At 46.7% G+C, this 19,983-nt stretch overlaps 1 protein-coding gene across 3 annotated transcripts in view; it reads right to left on the bottom strand.

Moving 5' to 3' along the window:
- Positions 1-19,983, bottom strand: part of LOC142008146 (mitogen-activated protein kinase kinase kinase 3-like) — a 129,627-nt gene that overhangs the window by 58,588 nt on the left and 51,056 nt on the right. For all 3 annotated transcript variants that reach the window (XM_074985156.1, XM_074985157.1, XM_074985158.1), the window contains exon 3: positions 10,864-10,973. In XM_074985156.1, the coding sequence (XP_074841257.1) occupies positions 10,864-10,973 (110 nt within the window). The remainder of the gene's footprint in view (positions 1-10,863; positions 10,974-19,983) is intronic.

The raw sequence follows: 19,983 nt of genomic DNA, 5'->3' as shown, positions 1-19,983 counted from the left end.
ACAGTAACAGAAGCCTTAAATTGACCTCAGGTAGGTCTGGCTTGTGTTTCCAACACCCTGAAGTTCAAAAATGTTCAGATGTGATGGTTTGGTTCAGCCAATAGGGATTCAACTTTTCAAGTTTCCCAATTCTCCCTCCTCCAACCCACATGCATACAAATTTAGGTATGTTCAACAATGTTAGACCGACCCATTCTAACAGTGCCATGTGCAAAATTCAGAACCACCCTTCAGGTAAAGCCAGCTGTCACCTTCACAAGGTGTGGCACCAAGCGGAAGTAGGGTCTTTGGTCTGATCCTATATGTACTGTTATTTTTTTAAAGCCAACATTCATAAAACTGGCCAGTGATCTTGAATGCACCTTAGAGGGAAGGAGTCCTGGCCTCTGCGCACCTGGACCCTTTAGAGCAGGGATTCCCAACCTATGGGTCGGGACCCAAACAGGGGTCATGATTAGATTTGTTAAGGCTTGCAAGCAGCTCAGAGATACATGTGGCTCTTAATGGAGTCATTTGCAGCTCCTTAACGCTGCCACAGGCAGCAGCTCTCTCTCTCTCTCAATAGAGAAGCAATTATGTATTACAAAGACAGCTTCTCCACCTTTGATATTCATTGTCATTCCAGGCAAGTCACTTAATAGACTCTTGCAGTAAGTAATTTTCACCCCCCCCCCCACTTTGTTCATTTTGTTCCCCTTTCTCTTCTGTGTAGCTGACCTGTCAGTTTCCATTTTGTTGTTTGCATCTCCCCCGAGCCCCAGAGTGTGACCCCCCTCAAAGCCCAGTGTGACCCCTCAACCCTCCAGCCTCTGCATGCAACTCCTCTAGCACCCCCACCCACCTCCGAGCTCCTGAGTGTGACCTTCCCAGCCCCTTTTCTATGAAATAACTACTATGAATATATGAACATAAGGGGGGCACAATTTTATATTCTTGCCTCAGGCACAAAATTAACTAGTTATGGTGCTGCTAACCACCCCCCGCAGTCCTGTTACTGAATTGCTTTGGGTCACCAAGTCTTCCTGAATTGTCAGATTGGGTCCCTCTCTGAAAAAGGTTGGGAACCACTGCTTTAGAGGCATCATCATTTGGGCACCCAAAACCACAAATCTCTTGACAATCTTGGCATAAAGCCTTCAATAATTTAGGCCACAGGAGGGAGTGACTCTTGCTTCCCCACCTCCATGCCCGCCGCCGGGGCAAAGATGACTGCTGTCTGGGGTTAAAACTTCAGACAGACTAGAGGCAGGGCCATCACTCTTAGAGCCCCACAACTCTGGAATTCTCTTCCCCTTACAGTACATTTTGGTAATGGCTGGGGACACCGGCATTCTATTTCCAGCTGTGCCACTGCCCAGCTGTTTGACCTAGGACAGGTCATGTTGCCTCAGTTTCCCCTTCTGTGAAATGTTGGTAATGGTACTGTTTGTAAAGCACTTGAAATGTCCAGATGAAAAACCCACTACAAACGTGCTGTTATGGCTCTGCCGAAGTTCCAGGCCAATTTGTGTCCCTTTGTTCTTGGGGGTGGTTTCTCTATCACTTGGTGGCTGGCTGCTTCATGTACTGCCTGTAAGGCATGTAGTATTTCCTCTCTTTCCACTCACATGTTCAGCAATTCACCGGACACTGCAGCATTCAACGGGTACAGTCCTAGTTTCACTTGAAGTCCAAAGAGGGATGGATTCGCCTTCTAAACCCCTAACGCCTAAACCACACTCAGTCTTCAAGCATAGAGAAGGGTCTCCCCGGCAAACTCATTCACTTGCCCGTTGCTTGGATTTGTTCTACACTTTCCCCTGTTTTTAGCAACAAAACATTATGATCCAGACATCTGGACCACGTCCCTAAACCACAATAGGACGTGACTAATCCTTGGCATTAGCAATTATCTGCACGGATCCTTCACACTTCTAGTCACTAGACTGTTCAACAATCTAGGTTTTTTTTGTCTCCTTCTTCCTCTTAGTCCTTTCCCTTCACATGGGAAGGCATGATGTGTGGTCAGCTCAGAAGCCCACGGTAAGATGATGTCTATTGGAAGTGGCCTGTTTGGAAAAATGCAGGTAATGGGTTAGCCTCTCTGTACTATCCTGGTATTTTATACAGTGCAGAGCACTAAGATCTGGGCTTGGAAAATTGTACCCAATGCCTCCTGACGCATAGCCTACACCCGCTAGCAGAGTGCAGGAGTTCTCACCCAGCCATACCTCTCCCAAAGCGTTGCGGTCTAAAGGAAAGCACAATGCAGAGTATGTGCCAGGGACAACTAATGGCTAGAACACAGGGTTCTATTCCCACCTCTGCTGCTGGACTCTGCAGCGAACTTGGGCAATTCACTTGATTGCCACGGGCCTCAGTTCTGCCAGCCGTAAAATTGGGAAAACAGGACAATATGCTTTGAGACTTAATGTTGAAAAGCACTATGTAAGTGGTATGGTAGAACCTGAGCTACAAACACCTCAAGAATAGAAGCCATTCATAATTCTGAACAAAACATTAGGGTTGTTCTGTCAAAAGTTTACAGCTGAACACTGACTAAATACAGATTTGAAAGTAAATGCTGCTTGCTCTTTTCTTTTTAGCATTTTAAGTTTGGTGCTGTGCTACATTTGCTTTTTTCCCTCCCCTCCCTTTTTTTTTTTTTTTTTTTTTTTTTTTTAAAAAGGGGAAAGGACACCGGGGGTGTCTCTGCAGCTGCCAGATTGCATACTTCTCATTCCAAATGAAGCGTGTGGCTGAGTGGTCAGCTGATAACTATAACCTCTACAATAGTACCTCAGAGTTATTGTAAGTGTGTATAATCGGTTGTATTAAACAGTAACAATGGTAATCCACAACCAATCGCTTTTTAAAGATTTATAACTCATTCACCTTCCCCTGACTTTGTTTTAACTTCCCTCCCTCTCTGGCTTTACTCCAACCCTCCCTACACATTCCTGTAACTGATCACTGTGCATCTTTCTCCACATTATTTTCAATTGCTGTTTTTTCTTTTCCTTTACTGACTCTCTGTGTTATATTAATACAGAAGTCACCAAACTGCATCAGACTAGTGATCCAGCCAGTCCAGTATCATGTCTGGCAGTGGACAGCAGTAAAGAAAAACCTATCCCCATGAAAAGTCTTTTTCTAAATCAACAATTTGCTAGTGATTTGGAGTTATACCCAGAAGCAATAGAGGTCTATAACCTTTCCAAAGATCTTGTTTATTATTATTTTTAATATTATGTATCCCTATCTCTTGCCTTCTCCCAAAATCTGTTGTCTTCACTTCTCCTAGATGCCATGGAGGTAGTGAAACGTAGCAGCTAAAGCACTGAATTAGGACTCAAGAGATCTAGGTTCAGTTTCTGGCTCTGCTGGTAGTTTGGCAGATGACCGTATTCAAGCCAGTTTCCCCCTACTGTGCCTCAGTTTTCCCATTTGAAAAATGGGGATAATACACTTGATGGTTGGAAAAAGCAAGAACTAGATGTTATTACAGGTTGAACCTCTCTAGTTATGCGCTCCCTCATCCGGTAATACCTAGAATCCATCATGATTTTAGTTAGCCGGATGACTACTTATTGTGGGTATGACCAAGTTTCCTATGTTCCCATAAAGTTTGTTCATAGCCACCAGTCCTGGCTCTTAGGCCATGTCTACACTACATTCCCCTTTTGGAAGGGGAATGCAAATGCAGCTGATCAAAAATGCAAATGAGGCACTGCTTTACATATTGTGCACCTCATTTGCATAATGGCAGCCACACACTATTCCAGAAGTACTGGTATTTTGGTGGGGCAAGGGGGAATATGCCATGGTCCAATAAATTCTTTCGTTTGGCACCAGTCAGATCCCAAGAGTGCCAGACTAGAAAGGTTCAGCTTGTATTGCTCTCCTTTACAGCTTATCCCATCAGCACAGTATTTCAAATTCAAAAATTTACTCCTGCACCAAGACAAAAAACACACAAAAAAAACTAGCACATCAATCTACAAACATTTAGTCTACAAAAAATTTCACCCTGTGAAAAAGCCCTCTTTTTTTTTTTTTTTTTTTTTTAAAGATGATGAATTTTTGTGTTGCACACATGAAAATGCATATGTGCATACACTATTGCCTATTTCTGCACAATCAGGCACGTTCAAGTATTAAGCTATCATCATCAAATTAGTTTAGCTAATATCAGAGGAAATGAGATGACAGGTGTCAAGAGAGCCCTGTGGAATGGGAGTAGGGGCTTACAAATGTTAACGACATTCTTTCCTGTAATGTTTGTTCCACAAAGTGCTCCTGTCCTGGGAAAGGCATACAGAGATAAATGTTTTCATCTACACTTTTATTAAATGGAAAAATCTGCTGCTGATCAAACAAATTCCTTAAAAAAAAACCGAAGAAAAAAACTCCACTTTTATTTTCCATGGAAAATTGGGCTGTTGACCAAACAAAAATTGCCACAAAAATCACCACATAAATCCACTTTTACTTTCTATGGAAAATTTTACTTTAATAAAATGAACACTCAAAACCTGAATTATTTCTCTCTAGCTGCGATTTAGAGGTTTTGTATAGAGGACCTGAGGAAACTAACTGGGCCAGGCTTCCTGACTGGACTACATTGCCCATGATGCGCCACAGCCTCCTTTGTGGTGAGAGAAGCTAGTGTTTTATGGTTGATGTAGCCTGGCCAGTGAGTCTAGCCCATAAAAGAAAAGAGGGACAATAGGCATCAGAACTACAATGCCCATATGGCTCTGCAGCAGCAAACAAACCTGAAAGATAAATTTTGGTTTTTTAGCCAAAACGTTTTCAAGTTTTCAGCCCTCTCCGCCAAACCAGAATTTCCTGCTTCACAAAGTTTTACCAGAAGCCTGACACGTTCCAACTAATCCACTAAATAAAACCACAGTTCAGTTTGTACTCCAATACCCTTCACCTCTGGAACTGAAGTCTGTCAGGGTGAAGTTCACAGCCATTGTGCATAAAGAGAAGTGCATTGCTGACCATCTGATCACTCAGAAGCAGATGGTTCCAACTGGTCACATCACTTAGCACAGGTCTGTCCTCATTACACCTAAAAATCACCTGGGACGCTATGGGCAGTCTGGTCCAAATATTTCAAGGAAGCTTTTCCAAGAGTGAGTGCCATGATCAGAAAGAGAACAGATCCATGCCATAAAAATGTTTGGGAGAGTAAGTGTATGCACATCTGGACAAGCATGCTTTCAAGATTCTATCTTTGTTTTGTAGCTTCCATTTTTCAGTATTGATCCAGAGAATGCTGGTATTCTTGTTTTCAACTAGCAAATGCTAGTATATATAGTAAGCTCTTTCATAGCTGGCATTCTATCATCTGGAACTCTCAAACAACTGGCATTTTAACAATAAGTAAATTTTAGTTACATTTTCCATAAGTACAGTATAGTGGAAGTAAATACAAATAAATACAGCAAATACAGTATGGCTGGGTCGACGCTTACCCCCAAGTTGGAAGGGGGCATGTTAATCAGGGCAATGGGAGATTACTAATGAAGTGCTGCAGTGAATACGCAGCACTTCATTAGGCTAATGCTCCCCTGTGGCAACTTCAAAGTGCTGGCATGCGTATAGCCACAGTCACTTCGAAGCGCCCAGGCTACTTCGAAGTCCTTTTGAAGCTTCAAAGTTGCCGCAGGGGAGAATTAGTCTAATGAAGTGCTGTATATTCACCGCAGCACTTTATTAGTGTCTCCCATTGTACTCATTAACATGCTCCCTTTGAAATTGGGGGCAAGTGTAGACAAGCCCTATAAGTTTACAATGTATAATAGTAATATTGCGGGTAAATAAAGTACTCTGCATACATTTTTGCTTGTTTCTCAATATCTAATTTTGTTTTTCTTTAGTGTTATGCATTGCTAGGTATAACTCTCCATTGTCAAGAATATTTGACTATCTGGCAGCCTCCTGATCCCGAGGCTGCCTGATAAGAAAGAGGTTACTGCAACTGTATACATAGTAAACAAATGTCCACAGCCTCCAAAATGATGGCTAAGACTTTTCTTCCTTTGTGGAAGAAATATGATTCAGAGGATTTTTCTCATGTATCTCAGCTATCCTCACAAAGTCCCAACACGGCCGGCTATGCGCTCCACTCATCTTCTTGCATAAAATATTAACCTCCAACCTACCCAGGCCTGTGATGGATCATATGATTCTACTGCATCCGTACAGAGCCAACTCAGTTTCCCAGTCACTTTTGTAAACCTCTGAAGCTTGATTCCATACAAGCTAAATAACCGTAATGACTCACTTGGACAGCTGTCGCACCCAGGCCACACTTTTTAGACTCGAAGAGATTCCCATAAATATGTCTGTTTCAAACTCTACTGCACAGCTGCCAAAAGTGGCACAAGACAGGAGCTCAGCCCTGCCCCTTCTCCCTCATGCAAGTGGGAGTTTGCCTATGGATTAACAAAAGACCAGCTCATGCTACCAACCACCACCTAAACAGTAAAGCTCTGCATCTTCATTTATTGATTAATGAAGCAGTTGTAAGTAGGACTATTAGTGACTTTAAAAAGTATCAGCAGCACTCAGACTATACATAGAGGTCAAAAGGTCAAATTTCAGCACTCTGCCTTGGAAAGGTTGCTGACCCCTGCCCTAGAACAACAATGGGCAACCACAGCTAGTAAGTGGGCTGCATGAGTGGCCCTCCACCTCACTGGGTTGCATGTGGCCACGAACACAGTCTGCCTCCCTCCTCCACATGCTTCTCATGCATTCTTGCCCCGTCCCCTTCTGAGGCCCCGCCCCATCCAGCCTTCTCCAAGAGTGCCTCTGTATGCATGCACGCTTCATCCCACTTCAGTTCCACAGCTGATGTACTCCACCCTCATTCATTTTAACCAGTCTGGGGCAGAGAGGGGATTGGGCTCCGCCTGGGGGTGCAGGCTCTGGAGTGGGGCCAGAAGAGGGTTTGGGGGGGGGGGGCAGGAGAGCACTTGGGGCTGGGCTATCGGCTGTGGGAGGGAGTTTCAATGTCTGAGGATGTTCTGTCCTGGGGCAGGGGTTGGGGTGCAGGAGGAGGTGCAGCCCGTGGGCTCCAGAATGGAGTTCAGATGCTGGAGCGATCTCAGGGCAGAGGGCTGGGGTGTGGTAGGGTGTTCTGGGTACAAGCTCCAGCCAAGAACTTACTTCAGGGGGCTCCCAGAAGTAGCCAGCATGTCTGGCTCCCAGGTGGGGAGGCAGACGAAAAGTAGATGCCTGGTCGCCTGCCAAGCTCTACTGTGCCCCTATTTTTCCTTCCTGACCTCTCATTCCAGGGATCAACTCTTCCACCCTGCTGTGATCTGATTTCCCTGCCCTGGCCCCTCACTCCTGGGACTGACCCCTACAATACTCCACTGTGCCCTAATGGCGGGCTGCACATCAGCTGCTCCCAGCCCAGCTCTGCTGATGGCAGGTGAGTTCTAGGGGACGGTGTGTGAACAACCTGAGTGGGTGCGGGCAGAGGCTCAGAGGAAGCGGCAGGAAAGGGAGCAGGCGCTCAGGGAAGGGGCAGAAGGATGGGTGTGTGGTTAACGTGGTTGGTTAGGATACATGAGATCTAGACCTAATTTCTAGCTATGCTACATGAGAGACGGGGCAGGGGGGAAAAAAAATCACTTGATCTCTATGCCCAAGTTTCCATTTCTGTAAAACGGGCACTATCATTCTTTTCTCCTGTTCTTAGCCAGACTTACCTATTTAGCCTGAGAGCTCCTTCAGGCAGGGGACAACCCCTACCATCTATCTGTACAGTGTTGCTTCATGCCATGCTATTATAATACCAATAGTAAGAGAAGATTGTGGGACAGAGGCCATCGTTTTGTTCTCTTTGTCCGGTGCCTAGTGCTACAAAACTCTGCCATGAAGCCACTGAGATCTCCATGCCAGTCCCAAGCCTGGATGAAAGAGGAGGGTTGGTCAGATGTGTGTCAATGTGCTAACCGTCAAACAGCAATGTGAATGAAATCTGATGCCAGTACAACTAAATGTTAAAAGAGGCCAGCTCGGACGTTGCCCGGATAAACAAGGTCAGTGATACCAATCGAGCGATCGGGGTTGGGTCTATAAGTTGGCTACCGAAAGAAAATTACACCTAACACATATGCTATCCATTGGAACATGGAATGACCGAACACTGTGGGCAACTGGAAAATTAGAGCTGCTTCGGAAGGAGATGGAGAGATACCAATGTGATATACGTGGACTGGCAGAGATGCATTGAACAGGATCAGGAGAGATATGTAGTTGCAAAGTCATCTGGTCAGGAAACGAAATGAAGCATGAAGCAGGAGCTGGATTCCTTCTTAGCAAAACAGCTAGAAGAGCAGTATTAGGATACAAACTGGTGAGTGCAAGAATGATGGTCAGGCAATTCGAAGCAAAACTGTTCAACATCTCAGTCAATCAGGTGTATGCACCCATGTTGGACAGTACGGAGGAAGAGATTGAGCTATTCTATAAAGACTTGACAAAGACGGTAGAGGAGATGCCGAAGAAAGATGTGTTGGTCATCAGAGGAGATTGGAATGCGAAGGTTGGAACAGATAATGAAGGTTGGGAGAGAGTCATGGGAAGGTTTGAATATGGAGAAAGAAACGAACAAGGTGAAAAACTGTTAGAGTTTGCTACAGAGCATGAGATGGTGATCTGCGACACAAGATTCCAACAAAAGGACTGTAGGAAGTGGACATGGCGATCGAATGACCGGAAGTCCAAGAACATGATAGATATGATTTTGATAAGATGATGAATAACATCAGTACAGCAGTGCCGAACTTTCCAAGGAGCGGATATAGACTCAGACCATAGTCTAGTGATCACAAACATCAAGATAAAACTCAAAAGAAAACACAAGACACAGTTTAAGAAAAGAAGAGATGTGGTGAGGCTATGTGAGGAAGAAACAGGGAATGCACACAGAGCAGCGCTCAAAGAGAAGATTAAGAATGTCACCACAGAGAAAGACCTAGATAAGAGAGTCACAAGGACAGCCATTGCTACAGAAGAGGCAATTGATCAGACTGTTCCAGAAGAAGAAAAGATCAATAAGAAGTGGATTACCCAGAAGACACTGAAGTTGGTTCAAGAGATGAGAGCTTTCAAGATAAGAAGAGATGTTTCTGAGATGGCAGAACAGCAATATAGGGTGAAATGCAATGAGGTAAGGAAAGCAGCCAGAAAGGATAAGGAGAAATGGTTAGAGGAGCAGTGTGAAGATATTGAGAGGTATTACAGGGAACGTGAGACCAGGGAGGCGTATAAGACAATTAGGAATATTAATAGGAAATGGCAACCGAAGAAGATGGCGATCACAAATGAGAATGAAGAAGTGCTCATGAACATGGAGAAGGTTGCACAGCGATGGACGAGATAGTGCACCTATCTATACAAAGCACAGTTGGACCTGAGTGTCTCAGAGAGACTGACTGAAGAATTGAAAGAGATATCTTCCCCTGAGCATCGACAGCGAGACTGATGTTTTGAAGGAGGAAGTAGAAAAAGCAGTGAAATGACTGAAGAACAACAAGAGCCCTGGAAATGATAAGATCACAGGAGAGATGATGAAATACGGCAGAGAAAGCATGATTCAGGAAATACACCAACTATGTAATATAGCATGGAAAGAAGGGAAGGCGCCTAAGGAACGGACAAGAACTGTGCTAGTGACAACACCCAAGAAAGGAAGTACATTGGAGTGCAAGAACTACAGAGCGATTGCCCTAACGAGTCATGTAGGTAAGGTGCTGATGATGATACCGACTGAGAGATTAAGATTGTAGATAGAAGAACACATAGCAGACAAGCAAGCAGGGTTCAGAAAAGATAGAAGTACCATACAGCAGATATTGGCACTAAGACTGAAAGTGGAGAAAGCTCAATGAAAGAACAAAAACGTATACACTCGCTTTGTTGATTTTCAAAAGGCATTTGACAGTATAGATCAGAAAGTGATTTGGACATTTGCGGAATGAATGACAAATGAAAAATCAAGACCCCAGTATTCGGCATACAGGATAGTTCAAATAGGAGAGGCAGAACCCACAGAGAATGGATAGATGATGATAGTAGATCAGTGCGGAGCTAGTCTACACATACTAAGCCACTCTACACAGGATAGGGGAAGATGGAAGGAAATAGTGAGAGAGGCATCAGACACCAACGGGCACTGAGACCATGATTATTGATGATGATGATGATAGTACTACAGGGTCGTGGTCCATGACTAGGGAGTCTACACTCTACAGTAATATAAATAGTACATTAGTTATTATCAATCTGCCCTTAAAGTCCATGGTAGCTTCAGAGTTGGGTCTCGTATTTACCTTCCTCTTGATACAGCATTGCAAGAACCCTGCCCGATTTTAACATGACACAATAGTCTATCCCTGAAGACCTGCAACTGAATTCAACTGTGCTCAACATCTTAGTGAAGAGTTATTGTTTTAATTCGTACATGGTGTTATGAGGCACCAGGCACCTACATCACTGGATTTATACCTGGAGCTGATTCGATTTTCTGAGGTGTGGACTAAGCACCCACAGTTCCCATTACTTCTCTGTGGAGCTGGTGATACTCAGCCCCTCGGAGAATCAGGCCCATGGCTCTTCTGGTAGGCGTTGCCAGTTACTGTACTGTGTTGTATCTGTGCTGACCTTAGACTGCACAAGTTCTGAAGCAGAGATTCTGTTATCTCTAACTACCCCTTGAGAGCCTGACCTCCTAAGCACCTGAATGAATAGTTGCATTTCTCCATGCAGTGACCGCAGCAACAGCCAGGCTTCCAAGGGTTCTGGAGTTTTGCAGAGGGAACCAGTCATGTAAACAGGACGCTGCCAGGAGCTCACCTGTTTGCTGGAGTGAATGCTGTTTTTGTTCCTGTTGCCATCCAGCAGCCCGCCACGTTTGCCCAGTGCTGCCAGATCCTTCATAATAGAGTTAAGTGCTTCCTCTTCATCTGCAAAAGAAGGAGAGCATGAGTGAAGCATGCCAAGCAGCATCTACCCCATAGCACTGCCCTGAACACACAGTGCTAGCAGAGGATGGAAATGCAAAGCCCTCACAGCACAGAGGCTCTTTTTCAAACTAAAGCTTGGTCTTTAGTATAGAGATAAACTGACTGTAGATAACTCAATTCTAGCCACGCAACTGCCGTAGCTAGAATTGTGTATCGGCAATCCACCTACCTGGCCATCCTCACCAATGGGAGAGTTTCTCCTGTCTACACCAGATAGTTCAATTTCACGCATCTGGTACGGACGCGTGGCTCACATGCATCTGACGAAGTAGGCCTTTGCCCACAAAATTTTATGCTCCTTTAAATCTGTTAGTCTATATGGTGCCACGGGACTTCTTGTTTTTATAGCTGGAGCTGACGTACCATAAGCTGAATTTCTGCAATGTCCCCACAGCAGGAGGTCAACAAGAGAAACTCTCCGATTGACTCCCCTTACTACTCATGTCCCTGTGGAGTACCAGGGTTGATTTGGCAGAGTCTTACTAGACTTATGAAATCAAACCCTGGAAGATCAGTCTCTAGATAAGCTTAGACAAGTCCTAATAATAACAGATGGAGATACGCATCTATTAGAAGTGGAAGTGACCTCAGAGATCATTGAGTCTAGTCCTCTGCCCTCTTGGAAGGATGAAACACCACCTTTTTTTTTTTTTTTTTTTTTTTAATCTATTGGCCCCAGATCCCTAAACAGCCCTCTCAAGAGCTGAGCCCACAACCCTGGGTTTAGCAGGCCAATGCTCAAACCACTGAGCTATCCCTCCTCACTAATCCAAAAAGTGCCTATTCCAAACACTCAGGAGCCAAGCCAGCAAAGCACGTCAGTACATCCTTAACTTTACCTTGGACTTCCCGGGGAAGTACAATAATTTTACTGCAGCTGAGGATCTATCCCAGGGGACCATCCAGTTGTTTAAGCCCTTGGCTAGATCAGGGACATATTTAACACTAATGAAATTCGAAAATGACCATGCAAAAAGTAACAAGTTTTTAGAAAAACTGTGTACATGTGGCCTGCACGCAGCCACCTCTCTACCTATAACCACAGCAGCAATTTATCTAAACCCTGCTCCTTGGGCAGGCCACTTTCTTCACAGGACTTTGCACAAATGCAACCAGCAGGGACCTGGGAGATTTTGCAGTTCTTTTTCCACCCAGAGTGATTCTTTTCTTCCCTCTCCCACTGCAACCCAACTGCAGTTTCCTAAATCAGAGCACGCTTGGAGATAACACACTACGCAGAAGGCTAGGTTCTCTTTTCAGTTCCACCAGGGTACACCCACAGCTCCAGTCAAGTCTGTGGAGTAACACTGACATAAAACCGAGCAGAGAAAGGCTACTCCAGTGCTTTCGATGGGGGGCGCTTTTTTGACTTGAGGGGCCACTGACCCACATAAAAAAAAACGGTCAGTGGCCCATATACAAGTGAGAAGAAACAACACAACCCTCACTGACCTGGCCCCCAAGTGAGAATGGGGCAGGGAGGAGGAGAGAAGACGACATTTCCCTCAAGCTCCAGCCCTACCGGGAGAGGTGGGGGCGCCAAGGCTCAGGGCTTACATCCAGGGCTGGATTAACTCTTCTGGGACCCTGAGGTGAAAAGATTTTATGCCCGTACACCCCTCCCTCCCAGCTCTGAGGTGGAGCCACAAATGAGGAGTTTGGTGTGTGGGGGAGAGGGGTGTGGGAGAACGGGCGAGGAAAAAGGATGTGGGACATGGGGGCTCTTGGAGGGATGATGCAGGAGCAGGCTGGAGGTGGTCAGAGGAGGGAGGAAAGGTACAGGAGCAGGGTGGGGCGCAGGATCTGGGTGGGAGAGGGTGGAGGATCAGGGTGTGGGTATTGTCATGTGACTCCGCACACTGCAGGGAAGCGCTCCATGCGGGCACCACAAACATATCCCCAGTCACTCCCATTGGCTAGGGATCCCATAGCCACCTTCTCTTCCTGCAAGGCACAGCTTGTAGCTGGACAGGCTCCCCGTCCCTGCCTTAAGGTGTTAAGTCCCTAGGGTCGAGTCTCTGCTCCACCACCAACTTTCTGGGGGAGCATGGGTAAACCACTTACCCTCTCTGTGCCCTGGTCCCTCATTCGTAACAACGATACATCAGGATTCGGCTCTATCAGTGTAAAACTACTAATTCGGCTCTTATTTAGAATGATGTAAAAATAAAAAAGAGTAAGGTGCACGCAAACCAGATCACAATCAGACCTCCCAGCGCTAGGTGGACAACTGCATGATGCCAGCCGACACCCTCCACTGTGGGCAGCTGGGGAGACAGCCTTCCAGTGGCAATCTGCCTGCCATAAAGGACTGATCAATATCTTTGGAGAACCAGCTCTACTTAGATTGCTCAGAAATCCTGGTTGAATAGAAAGAAAGAATCTTTCCCAAGACATGACGACACACACAGAAAGCTCTGTCTTGGAGCAATCAAAAAATCAGCCCCAAGTCCCGCCGACCGGAGGTGAGGGGGCAAAGGGGCAATGTCCCAGGACCCAGTGCTTCAAAAGGGGCCCAGAGCACTCGCTGTGTCCAAAGTAGTAGCAGCAGCAGCAGCCGTGACTGGAGCTCTGGGCCCCTTTGCAGTGTTGATCAGCTGCTCCACATGGTTGTGGCAGGGGCCCAGTGCCATGGTCCAGGTAGTGCTAAACGAAAAAAAAGTGTCCCAGACTCCACCCTTGGCAGGGCAGGGCAGGGCAGGGCACGGAGCCCCCCCACCCCCACCCCCCGGCACCAGGATTAGCGGTGATTGTTGGTCTCCCGCTGAGCGGAAAACAATGCATTGCTGCTTCGTCTCAGAAGCTTTCCTGTCTCCTCATGCAGGTGCTGCAACTCCTGCTTTGCTAATCGAAAAATGTAGGATACCCACCTAATATGCAATACTTACCCCATCCCCACCCCACCCTGCTCCCACTTGTATTCAGGGACCGCAAACCAAATAAAAGGCCTGCAAGTCAACTAACCCGAAGGAAGCTGGAGCTCACCAACTATGCAAAATGCAAAGAGACTGAGAAACAACTGAACATTCGTTGTGTGCACTGGAAATCTGGATATGTGCAGCACTGCTTTCCCCAGACAAGTTTTGGGCACAAGCCACAGAAGAGGGGTCAGCCACCCCCAGCACGGGGATAAACAAGCTACCTGCGGATTAACAAAAGACCAGCTAATGCTACCAACCACCACTTAAAGGTAAAGCTCTCCCTCTTCATTTATTAATGAAGTTGTTTTAATTAGGACTATAAAAGAGACTTTCAAAAAGTATCAACTGCATTTAGGGACAGCTCAGTGGATTGAGCATTGGCCTGCTAAACCCAGGGTTGTGAGCTCAGCCCTTGAGGGGGCCATTTAGGGATCTGGGGCACATAGATCAAAAAAGGGATGGTGCTTGGTCCTGCCAGCAAGGCAGGGGACTGGACTTGATGACCTCCTGCAGTCCCTTCCAGCTCTGTGAGACGTGTATCTCCATTTAGCCCACACCTCACGGTCAAATTTCAGCACTCTGCCTCGGAAACGTTGTGGACCCTGCCGTAGAATTTTATCTGGATTGCCAGCAAACCCAGGCGCGAGTTAAACCAACCAACAGGAAAGAAGAACTCTGCTCGCTGGCGGAGAATAGGCAGTACAAAGTCAATTAGAGCCATCAATATGCCATTAAGGAGGGTGGTGTAAAGGTCCAGGAAGGAGGACATGTGGTTATAGGAGGAAGACTATTACCTATGCAGAACAAAGGAAAGCCTTGAAGTCCTTCCCTTTATTGACTACAATCCTAGTGATGACAGAAACAATTGGGAGAACTGAGGGTCTTCCTGGCACAAGCTGTGATTTTACCAAGGGTAACGGAGACCTGAAAAGCTCCTACCATGAACTCTCTCCCAGTAATACGCATACAAACCTAGATTTGTTAGGTGGCCTTCCCTCTAAGCCCTCAGCTGATTTGCCAGCCAGATCAGACAACTTCAGTGGTTTGATTCCACCAAGATCAGACCCCTCCCAAATGAGCAGCAATATGGTCGCACACTCCAGTATGTTTCCTTTGACATTAAACCTATAACCAAATGCAGAGCAGCCCCAGGGCAGGCTGCTTCCTCTGCTGTTCCTGCTTAGACTGTCACTGCATGGGCCTGACTTCCAGGGATGAGTGATAACCAATGGTCCCCCTAATCTTTTTCACCCAAATCAGATTTTTTCCACCCATGTGCAGAATACATTTTTATGTGCACCAAGGCACGTGTGATGTGTACCACCAGGAGACCCAACCCTGGATACTCTGCCTCTGAGCTGGGCACCATTTGACTCTCTCCTGGGTAGTCATACAAGCACACAGCTTACAGGGAACACTGGGTGACTGGAGCTGTGAAACAGCCAGGAAAAGGCAATTCTGAACGATTTCCCCACCACCTAACAGGCTCTTCAAAGACCTTTATACTTCTGCAACCCCAGCACATGGTCAGCAGAAGTTCAGGCAGCTCTAGGCTCTACAGGACAACCACGCAGAAAACTAATCATTAGTCCACCAGACCGAGTCCTGCATGGCTCACTCCGACAGAGCCTTCTTCAAATAGAAAGCTCCTCCAGCAGCACTGTTCAGCCGCAGGAGTGGGAACTGAGGGATCCTGCTTCCGCTGCTGACTCTGTCAATGCTTTGCTTGGTGAGATTGGCCCAGTCACTTATTCCAGAAACCTTCTGCTAACTTTGGGTGCCCAGCTCAAATCAACTGATTTTCAGAAATGCCCCACTCCCAAAATTCTGACTGAAATCAACACCCAACGTACGTGTTTGGCAATCGAACCAGTCAGGGCCCAATTGTCTCTCGCTGGGCTCATGGAGGAAGAGATACTAAAAATTAGCAGACACTGGAGACAGTTAGGTCTGAAACCTGCAGTGTCCCATACACTCCCCATTCACTATACGTGGCGAAAGGGGCAGCGGAGTGCGGCGAAATGCAGCTCTCCTGGGCGCCCCTCTGGCCGCTCCGCCCGTGCGCCCCATCACCTGGTGGGACAAGCACATAGCAACCACGGTGGAGGCAGCCTCTGCCGTAGTTTCCCCAATGCAGCCCCTGTGGCTCCAGCTGGGAGCCACGCGACTCCTTTGGCCCCAGCGTGGCGGCTCCTGCTGCCCCCACATCTGTGGCCCGACGCCTGCAACGCCAGCAGCCCTGGATCCAGAGATGGTTCCAGGAGTGGCAATTCCGGTGAGTCGGGTGGCTTATATGGGGGGGGGGTAGGCCGGGGGGGTGCCTGGCTCTGGGGTAGGGGAGGCAGTTATTTAGAGTGGGGCTGGAGCCTGTGGCGAACGTGCAAGGATGACAACCACAAGTGTGGCGATCCTTGATTTACTATTGGACTCCACTGCCTTAAACTCTCTATACCTCGGTATCGCCATCTTCTGAAAGGAGTAAATAATACCCACGTTGGAAAGCACTGAGATTCTTAGATGAAAAGCCATAAATAACTGCAACATGTTATCAGTGGCCATAAGCAGGACACAATTCTCGCTACTGCTTCAGGGTGTGCCAGGGAAGCCTTAGAAGATAGACTGTGAAGAGTCTTGTCCTCTACTCAAACTGCAAATAGTTGCATTTCAGGATCCCCTTATTAAGTTCTGCTGACAGAAACAGGTGCAAGTTACTTCCTTGAAAAGCCTGTGTATTCCTCCGCATCCAGCGAAGCTTCAGAGGTTAAACACAACTAGATGTGCAGTCTCTGTCACACAGCTTAATAGCCAGCTCTCCAATCGTCAGATTTTCAGCTGCATCCAGCACAGATGCAAAATTTACATCACTGGTTGCAAAACTGGCCTTTCACAGACCTGTTTACAAAAGTTCTCACGTACGGTTGACACTGCCTAGACTAACCCTCTGGCCGGTCCTAATTACAGCTCCTGCGATCCCCAAGCAGACTGAAGGGTGGGGAACTTTATTTCACGAACAGGAGCAGCCAGCTTAGCTAGTTCTATCAGGAGTCAAACAAGGAGTGGAGCCTGCTGGCAAATCAAAACCAAACACCACTGCCAGGAGTCTCCTGCTAAAGACGCGTCAGCCATTGCTGTTCCTTACTTGGCTGCATCAAAAACGAATTTTGGGGTGTACGCCGGTGAGCCCTCCATGGCCAGAAATTGCAAGAGAAAGCCTGTGCAAACCAAGTCTTTGCTAGCATGCTGCAGTCTTACAAAAAAAAGGCAGTAAAGACTTCATGGCCAACATCCCGCCCTGTTGCATCAGAGATCCAGAGCAAAACAACTGCAAGTTACACAAGGCAAAGGACGTACTATACGGAACCAAAGTGCCCCCCAAGCTGGCCTTCCCATCACAGCTGGTGAGGACAACTAGTCTCCTTACACCCCAAGCCCTTTTGCTCACTGCAGCAGTTAATTTAGGAGTGGTGAAACATACCGGGAGGAACTCCCTGAGGAACTGAGTCCATGCTTCCTCCACAGAAAGCCAACGAGAAAGCTGATCTCTCACAAGATCAGGAACCAGAGGAGGCGGCTATGGCAACAAGTGACTCAGGAAGGCTGCGTCTACACTAGTCCCCTCCTTTCGGAAGGGGCATGGGAATGAGGGATTTCAGCAGATGCTAATGAGGTGCTGCCATGAATATGCAGCACCTCATTAGTGTCGTGGCAGCTGTGCACAATTCGAAAGTGCAGCTTTTGGACACATGCTGCCCACAAAGACGGGGCCTTTTGAAAGGACCCCGGCTGTACTGGCAGTGTGCATTCCAAAAGCGGCACTTTCAAATTGCGACCAAAGAAGAGAGATTTGGGCTTCTCAGTTCCACCGATTTCAATGGAATATAGAAGCTTACATACCACTGTGCACCTGGGCCAAAGGATATTTCATTTTGTATTCTCAGTTTCCTTTACCTCCAGTTTCCCCTTTCCTATCTCCCCGTATCAGATGCATATTTCTGGTGAATCCATTTTCCTCCCCGCTGCCCTGTTCCTTTTGATTACTGAATCACTAATACACACTGGGGACTTCTAAAACACACAGGGGCGGGGTTCCTGTTTCATACTGCCATCATCTCCTATCGTTTCAAAGGAAACGGAGCTGATTTTCAGAAGCATTCAGTGCCTGCAACCAACGCCCCCCTCTAATCTTTTCCATCCATGGGCACATTGCTTCCACCCATGTGCGGAATAAATTTTTATGCACACCCAAAGCATGTGGAAATGTGCATCCCCAGCAGAAACACAAACCTAGCTGCGGACGCTCTGCTAATCAGGTGGGCAGCATTTGAATTCTCCTGAGAGGCCACACAAGTGCCCAGCTTACAGGGAACACTGCCTACAACACTAAATGATCTCAGTGGGGCTGATCTAAATTCCTATTAACACAAGGAGGAAGAAGGCAAAGGCACCTACTGACTTCAGTGGACTTTAGAACAGACTTGATATGAGCTACAAGGTGCTCAGCATCTCTGAGTATCTGGTCTCATCTCAGACCTTTTGCTGTCAGATCTGCCAAGATTTTTTGTTTGCTTTCTGTTGTGGGTGGGAGGGAATATCTGTGTTCTTTAAAAAAGCCCTCCCTGCTCATTTCAGCAACATCTTAAACCAATCCTGTACGGTGCTGGATATCCACAGTCTCTGCTGAGTACAACTGGGAGTTTAGGATACTCTGCAGGAGCACATACAATAGACCCCTGAGATATGCACACTCGAGGTGTGCGTGTCTGGGGTCAACGCCACTCAGAGGAGCAGGGAAACTGACCAGCACTGCTGTCAAGGGCTGTCTCAGCTGCTGCCACTGACAGGAGCAGGGAAACTGCCCTGATCAAGCTGGAGCCAGGAAACTGACCAGGGCTGGTACCCTCATCAGTTTCCTGGCTGCCCCAAGTTGTGTTGGAAATTTGACTAATGCAGGGGTTGCAAAAACACAACCCCCCGCGTAAGTCAAGGGTATACTGTACAAAGCAAAATCTAGTGAAAGAAACTTCTGCAATGTGATGCCTATCTCCCCACATCAGATACACACTTCCAAGTCCTGCTTTACTTCTACAGTGTGCAACAGATAGAGGGACTAGGATATTGTAAATTTAAGACTTGCTGTGGTAAATCAGCCTCTGCATGAGAAAAATGACAGCAGACAGAGTCTGAAGGTCACAACGGACCACCCAAAATGATCCAGCTGTGAAGAGACACAGAAAATGAAGACAAGACAAAGGAATAATTTCGTAGCTTTCTGATAGCCTAGAGTCTAGACAGTCCTGTTATTGTTGGCTTCACTAATAGGTCATTACTAACAGGCAGCTAACAGTAAATCCATGGATCTGCTTCCACCAACAAACACACAAGAGCATCAGCATATAGTGAGGACAGAGAGGCAGCAAAAGTAAAAAAGGATCTTGCAAAGAGTTGCGTGCTATGCAGACTGTGATCTCATTAGCTCTCACTAGCTGAACAGGACGGGACAGAGGTCGAGGAAAAACCCAGAATGCCGCAGAAGGGAAGAATATCAGCCGCTGAGTTGTTACTGAACCAGAGACTCAAACGTTACAGCTAGAAGGAGCTCTCACATTCATCTAGGCTGACTCCCTGCTCTTGCAGGATACAGAACCTCATCCATCCCTGTCTGGAACCTCTTACAGGACATAGCATCTCATCCATCCCTGTCTGGAACCTCTTGCAGGACATAGCACCTCATCCATCCCTGTCTGGAACCAGTCCATAACCTTGGGCTGCAAAAAACCTTCAAAACTCAGTGACAAAAAGATGCAGCTGAATTGGGACTCCTTTGCAAATTCAGTACTATAAACTGAACCTCTCTAGTCCAGCACCCTCAGGACCTGACTGGTACCGAATGAGAGAATTTCCTGGACCACAGAAGGCCAGTATTGTCTTGCAGCATTACCAACACTTCCACTGCTTACTGGGCTCTTCGAAGATGTTTAGAAAGTAAAATTAAAGGTAAACAACAGCATAGAACACTGGGAGCCATGACT

The sequence above is a fragment of the Carettochelys insculpta genome, chromosome 2, assembly GCF_033958435.1.
Source record: "Carettochelys insculpta isolate YL-2023 chromosome 2, ASM3395843v1, whole genome shotgun sequence".
In the NCBI taxonomy this organism is placed as follows: domain Eukaryota; kingdom Metazoa; phylum Chordata; order Testudines; family Carettochelyidae; genus Carettochelys; species Carettochelys insculpta.
This window is presented reverse-complemented; position numbering and strand designations above follow the sequence as displayed.